General features: G+C 47.5%; 1 protein-coding gene across 1 annotated transcript; it reads left to right on the top strand.

Annotated features, from left to right (window-relative positions):
* Positions 1–941: 941 nt before the first annotated feature.
* Positions 942–9,914, top strand: LOC122563250 (complement C1q-like protein 4). Its single transcript, XM_043716877.1, has 4 exons — positions 942–1,061; positions 4,331–4,408; positions 7,770–7,875; positions 9,167–9,914. Exons 1-4 carry the CDS (start codon positions 1,044–1,046, stop codon positions 9,559–9,561), a joined length of 597 nt encoding a protein of 198 aa, XP_043572812.1. The 5' UTR covers positions 942–1,043; the 3' UTR covers positions 9,562–9,914.
* Positions 9,915–10,126: the final 212 nt, after the last annotated feature.

The following is a 10,126-nucleotide window of genomic DNA, read 5'->3' as shown; positions in this document are numbered from 1 at the left end:
TGAAGCCACAACACCAGCAAAGATCGATGGAAGTGAGATCATGCTGTTATATTACTTACCCAGGATGTGTCCTACAGCTTGCTTGACTGTAACTATGAAGACTATCTGCTTGGTATCTAGCCATGTCCTGTGCTTCTCTCTCTCTCTCTCTGCTTAATTATAAATGCTGGTGATTTCACTGTGAGTCAGATTAAACAAGTGTGCAACCAATGAGAAGCTACTCAATATTTCACAGCTTGCATAATATTATTCATGTCTGATCCAGAGGCTGTGACATTTCTGCTCAGAGATGGCAGCTACTTACATGAAGTTTCTACCTTGATAGCAAGTCTCATATGCTTCCACCTCAAAGTCTAAGAACTTGACCGACACTCCCTGAAAGTATTACTGACTGAGTGGCGCACTGTCAGAGGTTCAGAACTGAGGGAGTGCTACACTGTTGGGGGGTCTGTACTGAGAGAGTGTTGCACAGTCAGTGGGGGAATACTGAAAGAGCACTGCTTTGTCTGCGGTGACAGATGGAGGCCTATCCAGACTAGATTGGCTGTATATGTGGGATGAACGTTCTCAGTCAGTCAGCTGATGCTGGGTGCTCTGTTCATTTTCTTTGCATTACTTCATCCTCATGCTGACTTCTTGTAACCAAGTGTAACTGTCATCTACCCCGGACAGTGGCTAAGAGTCAACCGCACCTGAGTGGGACTGGAGTCACCTGTAGGCCAGATCGGGTAAGGGTGGCAAATTTCCTTCCCTAAAGGACATGAATGAAACAGATTGGTTTTTACAATAACTCACATTATTTCACCCCATATTTTCTTAATGCTATTCAAATCCCACCAGCAGATCTGTCTGGATGTGAGCCCACATCCTCACATTAATCTTGTTTGTCCAAGGACATGTCACTGCTTCCTCTCCCATTGTTCCAATGTCCTGTTTTCCAACTCCTAACGATATTAAAAACAACACAGAGAGAATACCCTGTACCCAGAGAGACGTGAGGGGAGAGTAACTCAGACACGGGACCGAGGACCGGTGAAAGAAAAATGAACAACATCATGAAAGTATATGTCTGCTTCCATTTCAATATGACAATATGTTCAGTTTAGTTTCTGTCTGGGTGGATGTGGCTGTTTAATATCATTTCAGGGAAGAACTTATGAAACGCTGTGGATTCAGTCGCTAAATGAAAATGTTGCAAGGATGACATTGGGACTTTCAGAGTGCAGTGGCCTGAATGAATGTTAAAATTAGTATTACTCTAGAATTTCATACAATGCAGGAGTTTGAGAAATTCTGTAATGTCAACAGTGTACTTAGAAAGACTGCAGTACTGAGGGATTGTTGCACTGACAGAGGGTTAATGCTGAGGGAGTGCTGCACTGTCAGAGGGCTAGTGCTGAGGGAGTACTGCGCTGTCAGAGGGTTGGTGCTGAGGGAGTACTGCGCTGTCAGAGGGTTGGTGCTGAGGGAGTACTGCACTGTCAGAGGGTTGGTGCTGAGGGAATACTGTGCTGTCAGAGGGCTAGTGCTGAGGGAGTACTGCGCTGTCAGAGGGCTAGTGCTGAGGGAGTACTGCGCTGTCAGAGGGCTAGTGCTGAGGGAGTACCACACTGTCATTGGATCAGTGCTGAGAGAGTGCTGCACTGACAGAGGGTTAATGCTGAGGGACCGCTGCACTGTCAGAGGGTTGGTGCTGAGGGAGCTGCACTGTCAGTGAATCAGTGCTGAGGGAGTACTGCACTGTCAGAGGGTTGGTGCTGAGGGAGCTGCACGGTCAGTGACAGAGCTGAGGGAGTACTGCACTGTCAGAGGGTTGGTGCTGAGGGAGCTGCACGGTCAGTGAATCGGTGCTGAGGGAGTACTGCACTATCAGAGGGTTGGTGCTGAGGGAGCTGCACGGTCAGTGAGTCAGTGCTAAGGGAGTACTGCACTGTCAGAGGGTCGGTGCTGGGGGAGCTGCACGGTCAGTGAATCGGTGCTGAGGGAGTACTGCACTGTCAGAGGGTCGGTGCTGAGGGAGCTGCACGGTCAGTGAATCGGTGCTGAGGGAGTACTGCACTGTCAGAGGGTTGGTGCTGAGGGAGCTGCACGCTCAGTGAGTCAGTGCTGAGGGAGTACTGCACTGTCAGAGGGTCGGTGCTGAGCGAGTACAGCACCATCAGAGAGTCGGTGCTGAGGGTGTTCTGCACTGTCAGAGGGTCGGTGCTGAGGGAGTACCATAGTGTCAGAGGGTCAGTGCTGAGGGGGTACCACACTGTCAGAGGGTCAGTGCTGAGGGAGTACCGCATTGTCAGAGGGTCAGTGCTGAGGGAGTACCGCACTGTCAGAGGGTCAGTGCTGAGGGGTACCGCACTGTCAGAGGGTCAGTGCTGAGGGGGTACTGCACTGTCAGAGGGTCAGTGCTGAGGGGGTACTGCACTGTCAGAGGGTTGGTGCTCAGGGAGTACTGCACTGTCAGTGTGTTGTTGCTGAGGGAGTACTGCACTGTCAGAAGGTCAGTGCTGAGGGAGTGCTTCACTGTGAGAAGGTCAGTGCTGCGGTAGTGATATACTGTTAGAATCTCAGTACAGTGGGCGTATTAGTTTTAGAAATTCAAGGAAATGGTTTCAGTCACACCTAAAGAGCTTTTATTAATCCTAATCTGCTAGTTCAGATTCATCCCCACCCTTCCTCCACCCCACCCCTCCTCCACCCCACCCCTCCCCAAACACTCCAAGTCTGTGCAAACTGTCATCGGAATTGTAATGCTTTCAGCCCCAGGGTCGTTCCAGTAAATCTGCATGGCTCCCTGGGCAAGGCCAATATCAACCTTCTGAGGAGAAGGACCCAGACCTGAATCCAGTGACTCTACATGAGGGTCTGAGGCAAGGAACACAAGCCTAGCCCACACAATCAATGCTGATGATTGAACACTTTCAGCTCTGGTGAGGGGAATGGGCAATATTAGCTCTGAGGACTAGGAGCTTTCCTCTTTTCCCTCTCCTCACCTGTGCTCCCACCCCTCCACCAGGCCCTTCGTCCCCATGTACTGTGTCGAGTTGTGGAAGGTTATCAGACCTAAGGTTACCAATGGGCCTCAGATCTTCAAGCCAGTTCAAAGGCCAGAGGTTAAGCTGAGGTTACTGCGTCAATAGAGTTTCAAGCACAGCCGGACCTCTGACGCAGATTCTGGAGAGGGGCACAGCCACTGAGGACCTGAATAGGAAGTCAATGTGGTTCACCCTCCTGTTCTTTCCGAACTCCCTCTAAAGACCGAGATGATAGAGAGCAGGCCTATCCAGACTCAATTGGCTGTACATGTGGGATTATCATTCCCAGTCAGTCAGCTGATGTTGGGTGCTCCGTTCAGTTTAATGCTGTCTTAGTTTCTGTCTGGGTGGATGTGGCTGTTTAATGTCATTTCAGAGAAGAACTTCAGAAATACTGTGGATTCAGTCGCTAAATGAAAATGTTGCAAGGATGAGATTGGGTCGTTCAGAATGCAGTGGTCTGAATGAAGTTTAAAATTAGTGTTACTCTGGAATTCCATACAGTGCATGAGTTTGAGAAATTCTGTAATATCAACAGCATACTTGGAAAGACTGCAGTACTGATGGATTGTGCACCGTTGGTGGATCAGTACTGAGGGAGTACTGCACAATCAGAGGGTCAGTGCCGAAGGACTGCTGCACAGTCGGAGTGTCAATGCCAAGAGAGTATTGCACAGTCAGTGTGTCATGCTGAGGGAGCGCTGCACACATTCAGAGGGTCAGTGCTGAGGGATCACTGCACACAGTCGGAGGGTCAGTGCTGAGGGAGTGCTGCACAGAGTGTCAGTAGCAAGGGAGTGCTGCACACAGTCGGAGGGTCAGTGCTGAGGGAGCGATGCACACAGTCAGAGGGTCAGTGCTGAGGGAGCGCTGCACACAGTCAGAGGGTCAGTGCTCAGGGAGCGCTGCACACAGTCGGAGGGTCAGTGCTGAGGGAGCGCTGCACAGAGTGTCAACAGCGAGGGAATGCTGCACACAGTCGGAGGGTCAGTGCTGAGGGAGCGATGCACACAGTCAGAGGGTCAGTGCTGAGGGAGTGCTGCACACAGTCGGAGGGTCAGTGCTGAGGGAGCGCTGCACAGAGTGTCAGTAGCGAGGGAGTGCTACATTGTCGGAGGGTTAGTGCTGAGGGAAGATCAGTAAGAAGGGTGATTGGAATTAGCACTAACTGTCAGATGAATGGATGATGCTGTGTAATACAGAGATGTGGTGAAAGACTCTATATAGTTGTTATCAGATTGCTACACTTTTTTTGCTGTACTTTGTTTGACTCTGTGAATTATTTGCTGTGTTTGTTTCAGGTAATCTGGCTGTTTTTAATTCTCTGTCACTTCAGCTGCCATTCATTTTCCTCTCAGGACTGTACCTGGGCATCTGAGGTAAGTCTCTGCTCCAAACCGGTTTGCTGAGCTCCTCCATTGTAACATAGAAACATAGAAGATCAGGGCAGGAGGCGGCCATTTGGCCCTTCAAGCCAATTCCACCATTCATCATGATCATGGCTGATCGTCCAACTCAATATTCTAATCCTGCTTTCTCCTTTGATCCTTTGATCCCATTCACCCTGTGGTAAAGCTGCTCCTTTAGTAAGGTTATGCTGTCCTTGGCTTTCTTTCTCCAGAGAGGTCATAAATGACATATGTTTCGAAAAGTCTAGGGATTGAAGAGTATTTGGGCCAATCTGATAATTGCTAACAAATAATGCCTCAGGCAGAGGCTTTCAGGTTTCAAAAAAACTTGTGCAATGAAAGGGTAGTGTCCAGTTCTCCCAGCTCAGCTTTCCACTTGTTTGTTTTTTCTTTAGCAGTAATGGAAAAGCTGCAGGATCCAGAAACAGGCTGAGACTGATACTCTCTCTCTCTCTGCCTTCTCTCCTGCAAGACCCTGTGTTTGATTTTACCTTTTCTGTCATGGGTGTTTATGGGGTTTGTAGCAAGTATTTGGAACAGCATCATTAAGTTGGAATAGTCTGTTGGGTTTTCAGAGAGGTTAAGTTATTAGGTATTCTGTTTTCTGTTGTTTGTGTTTCATTCAGTAATCTTGTCAATAAATTCTGTTTTGTTTTAAACAAAGTGATTTGACCAGCTGATTCTCTCCTGGAAAATCCACTTTATACCTGCTTAAAACAACTAACAAAAGTTAGGGTCTGGCCTATCTTCTTGAAATGTTTTGAGAGGTAGGCCTGGTCCATAACAGCCCTGAACCCCCTGCAACCACATCTCTGTGATGCCTACCATACCACAATCATTCACAATGATTGGTGTCATTAATTCATCTACTTGTTATGAATATTATGAGCATTCGGGTAAAGTGCCTTAATGCTAACTTTCTTATCATTATTAGAGATATTGGAAATCATAAGATATCCTAAGTTATCCTTCCTTTGTGCTGCACCCTGAGTCTGCCTTGAGCTTAAACCCACCTGCAATGAGTGAGTGAAGGTCAGCGAGTGAGTGAGTGAACATCAATGAGTGATTTGGTGCCTGAGGGATGCTCAGTGAATGAGTGAGTGAGTGAGGCATTTCTGATGAAGAGCTTATGCTCAAAACGTCAACTCTCCTGCTCCTCGGATGCTGTCTGACTGGCTGTGTTTTTCCAGCACCACACTTTTTGACTAACATTAGCTAACCTCCATTCTGCAGGAACTCTTCCAGAGTCTGTAGAATCCCGGAAGATGACCACCAATGCATCCACTATTTTTAGAGCCACTTCCTTAAATACTCTGGGATGTAGATTACCAAGCCCTGGAGATTTATCTACCTTCAATCCCATCAATTTTCCCAGCACCATTTCTCTACTAATATTGATCTCCCTCCATTCTTCTCTCTCACTAAATCTTGCATTCTCCAACGTTTCTGGTATCTGATTTGTCTTCTCTTTTATGAAGACAGAAGCAAAGTATATATTCAGTTGGTCAGCCATTTCTTTGTCCCCTATTGTACATTTCCCCCATTTCTGTCTGCAGGGAATCTACATCTGTCTTCACTAACTTCTTTCTCTTCACGTACCTATTGAAACCCTTTGTGTCAGTCTTTATGTTCCCTGCAAGCTTGTGTGATATCTGTCGGCTCAGCTTGGGACTGAAGCTGCATCTTCATGCACTGGGTGGTCAATGTTGTAATTTGGGTCTGTCCACCAGGGATTCCATAGGTTGTATTGTGGTCCGTCCAGGGTTCTTCCCCATTTTAGCTGAGCCATTGCTCTGAATGCTGAGAAGACTTGGGGCAAGAACTCCCCTGGCTGTACTTAGTGCCAATCTCTGTCTTGATGGTTCCTCCTGGATTTACCTGGGCGAGTGAATGGAGAGGTGACTGGGCTGTAGGAATAAGAGACCTGTGGGGTTGGGAGAGGAGACAGAGGGTCAGGCTGCTGGAGGTGAAGGTGTGTGGTCACACTGAGTTGAGACAGGATGGTCTGGGCATTGGGATGAGGTAAAAGGATCACACAGGATGGAATAGCTTGAGGGTTAAACCTGATGACAGGAAGGTCATGTGCGTCCTTTCCATGGTGTCCCCACTGCTCCAAATGGTCTATACCGGAGCACAGCTGAGTGAAGGGAACAATAACTGAGTGAGTGAGTGTGGGTGAAAGACTGAGGGAGGGAGGGTGGGTGAGTGAGGTTCAGTGAATGAGTGAATGAGGGAGGGAGAGAAGGAGGGTAGTGTGGTGAGTGAGTGAGTGGTGGGTAATTGAGTGTGTGGCTGAGTGAGTGAGAATGAAAGTGAGTGTTTGAGTTAGTGAGTCTGTGTGAGTGAGTGACGATGAATAAGAGTAAGTGTGGGTGAGTGAATGAATGCGTGAGGGTCAGTGGGGGAGTGGGATGAGTGAATGAGTGCCAGTGAGTGAGTGAATGAGTGAGTGACTGAGGGTCAGCGAGTGATGCAGTGATTGAGGGAATGTGTGAATGAGTGAGTGAGTGTGTAAGGAAGGGGCTGGGTGGATGTTGGTTAGAATGACATTGAGCTGCACATATCCACATGTCTCCATGTCTCCAATTCCTCCCTCCGCACATCCAGCAAGGCCAGGAGACAAAGCCAAGCAGAAACCCAATGCCCTCCCCCATTATTGTGTGTGAATTCAACAGAGGCAAGCTATAAGGATGGTCCCCAGAATGCAGTGCCATGATAGTTACGCCAGAATGATTTCAGCCCCGATTCCCATCCCATCCCCAGTGACGAGGACTAATCTGTTTCTCTCAAGCTCTGCTTCCGAACAAAGATAATAGGAACATTTTATTCATAAGCTCTGCTGCTAGGAACATTTAAATGGTCATTTCAATTGACAAGTCATTTAAATTATTGAATTGTAGATTTTGAATTGTTTTACAATTAATTGTGAAATCCACTTTCAATGTTGTGACAATCTTTATCTTTAGGATCAGTGCTGAGGGGGCGCTGCACTGCCCAAGGGACGGTGCTGAGGGAGTGTTGCACTGCCTGAGAGTTGGTGCTGGGGGAGCGCTGCACTGTCCGAGGGTCGGTGCTGAGGGTGCGCTGCTCTGTCCGATGGTCGATGCTGAGGGAATGCCGCACTGTCCGAGAGTCAGTGCTGAGGGAGAGCTGTATTGAGGGGTAGCCACTGGGGGAGCGCTGCACTGTCCAAGGGCTGGTGCTGAGGGAGCATGGCGCTGTCTGAGGGCCAGTATTGAGGGAGTACTCCTGAGAGACCTCGTTCCATCTGTGCATGCCTTTTTGAATATGAGCTCTACTGAAATCAGGCCCTTCTTGTATTTTATTTCAGTTGACCTTTCAGGATACAAAGAATGCAATTGATAAAATGAATGAGATAAATGACTTGACCGGTAGAATTGCAAATTTGGAACAGCAGGTCGCTACTCTCCAAAAATGTAAGTGAGAATATATTCAGTGTGACCTTTCGAAGGTTCCTCTTGTTCAGTACCTTCCTGAATGAAGTTTCTCCATTTCGGTCACAGGCCATTTTGGCCAGTACTTCACCAATCACTGGGGATGCTTGCCCTCCTCAAGGTGGTGTGGATGCCATCCGTAAAGGTCTTCCCCTGTGCCTCTGGGAATCTCTGGGTCCAGATCGATTTCTCAGTTAGTCGCTGCTTACGGAATCTGGTTTGGTTGGCAATTCACTCAGTGGGACTGGTTTTGAGTGATCAGCTCCTTGGTTGTGGCCATGTTGATTGGGCAGTGATGTCTGCTCTTGGACCATCTTTTCTGCCCCTGAATTTGGAGATGTTGCCATTGAGGAACCTCACCATGTTTTGAGGTTTTGCTTGTCCATATCTCAGAGGCTTATAACAAGAGGGTGCCACTACTGCCTGGTACATCATGAGATATTAAAACTAAAAACATTGAGCCACACAAACCCCAGGCGTTGGCCATCTCTAAAAAGTGAGAATCCAACTGTCTCTTTTCTGAAATTCAATGGCATTGACATTACTGAACCCCCCACAATTTACATTTTGGGGTTTGCCTTTGACCAGTAACTAGCCATATAAATACTGAGATGACGAGGGTTTGGGGTTTTTGCAATAGGTAACACTTCCTGACTCCCCAAGTCTGTCCATCATTTACAAGGCACCAGTTAGGAGTGTGATGGAATACTCCACACTTGCCTATTGGATGCAGCTCCAACAACAATAACGAAGCTTGGCACTATTCAGGTCGGAGCAGCCCACTTGATTGGCACCATGTCCCATGACTGAATAAAAGATTGTCCCATCTCCACCAGATCCTCCAGCCCCCTACATCCCTCCTCATCTCTGTAAACTCCTCCAGTCCCTACAACCTTCTCGGATCTTTGCACTGCTCCAATTTCAGCCTCTCATGCGTCCCCGGGGTTCCCTTTGCTCTACCATTGGAGGCTATGCCTTCAGCTGCCTTAGGCCTTGAACTACAGAAACACCTACCTAAATCTCACTATCCGTCCCCTCCTCTCTCTGTGTGTCTTCCTCTTAGACGCGCCTGTAAAACCAACTTCTTTGACTGACCTTCTCACCTGCTCCTGAGATGCCCCTGATGTGGTCCAGGTAAAGGTTTGTTTTATTTGAGTGAAGAACCTTTAAATGGTTAATGCCATTACAGGTGTGAGGTGAATGCAGGTTGTTGTTGTTGTAATTGGAGGTAGCATTTTTCCTGGTCTCACTCCAGCAAAACTTTTATTTCCAGATGTACCGCGCATCATTTTCCATGCCAAAGTATCCGATGGCGTGAACCCACGTGGAGAAAGGCGCATGGTCTATGATGCGGTTATCGTGAACAAAGGTTCTGCCTACAACTCTGCAACTGGGGTCTTCACTGCCCCTTTAGCTGGGACCTACCTTTTCACCTACTCGCTGCTCGGGGGGCCAACCTCTGAGGTGCGCCTGGTAAAAAATGAAGAAGACCTGAGTTACATTCACACTATCCTGAGCACAGGGGAAGCCCAAACAGGATCTATGCCAGTGATACTGAACCTCGAAAGTGGTGACCAAATCTGGGTCAATCTCATTGAGGGAAACACATGGAGTGGACGAGGTGCCCTGAATTTCCAGGGTATCCTCCTGGAGGCCAGGTTGGAATGAGCTCTGGGGCTTTGGCCAAATTCAATAACCTCTTCCCAATATGCCACTCCCCCCTCACTCCCCATACCCTTTAATATCTTAACCAGTTTAATCTCAGACTCCCCACATGTGACCACTTTGGGTCCATATTTACATTATATTCACCGAATTAATTAACAAGGTTAAGAAAGTCCCTTTGACACTAACATGTGGCACATTAGGAAGATATCTTAATCAAATCACTGCATGCAAATAGTAATCAGTCACAGAACACGTTGTTGTACTTAGTTGGGTTACAGCTAATGAATGAATAGTCATATTAGTAAACCTGGACTTTCATTTGGAACTGTTCAAATAAAGTTTGTGAAATTGTTCATGGTGTTAAGTCTTTTCTGTCTGTGGAAGACATTGCAAATTCAAGTGAATTGTTTACACAGTTTGACACTCCAAATCTTGGTCACTCCCTGAGCAAGAACATTGTGACATCACCGGGTTGACCTCCTAAATAGTAGAGTTTCATGTCTAAGTTAGCAGAAACACAGCAACAGGAATTGGCCATTCAGCTAACCCTGTTGTGCCTGTTTCA

This window comes from Chiloscyllium plagiosum, chromosome 26 (genome assembly GCF_004010195.1).
Source record: "Chiloscyllium plagiosum isolate BGI_BamShark_2017 chromosome 26, ASM401019v2, whole genome shotgun sequence".
Lineage (NCBI taxonomy): Eukaryota > Metazoa > Chordata > Chondrichthyes > Orectolobiformes > Hemiscylliidae > Chiloscyllium > Chiloscyllium plagiosum.
The sequence above is the reverse complement of the archived record's forward strand: the minus strand, read 5'-3'. Positions and strand labels throughout refer to the sequence as shown.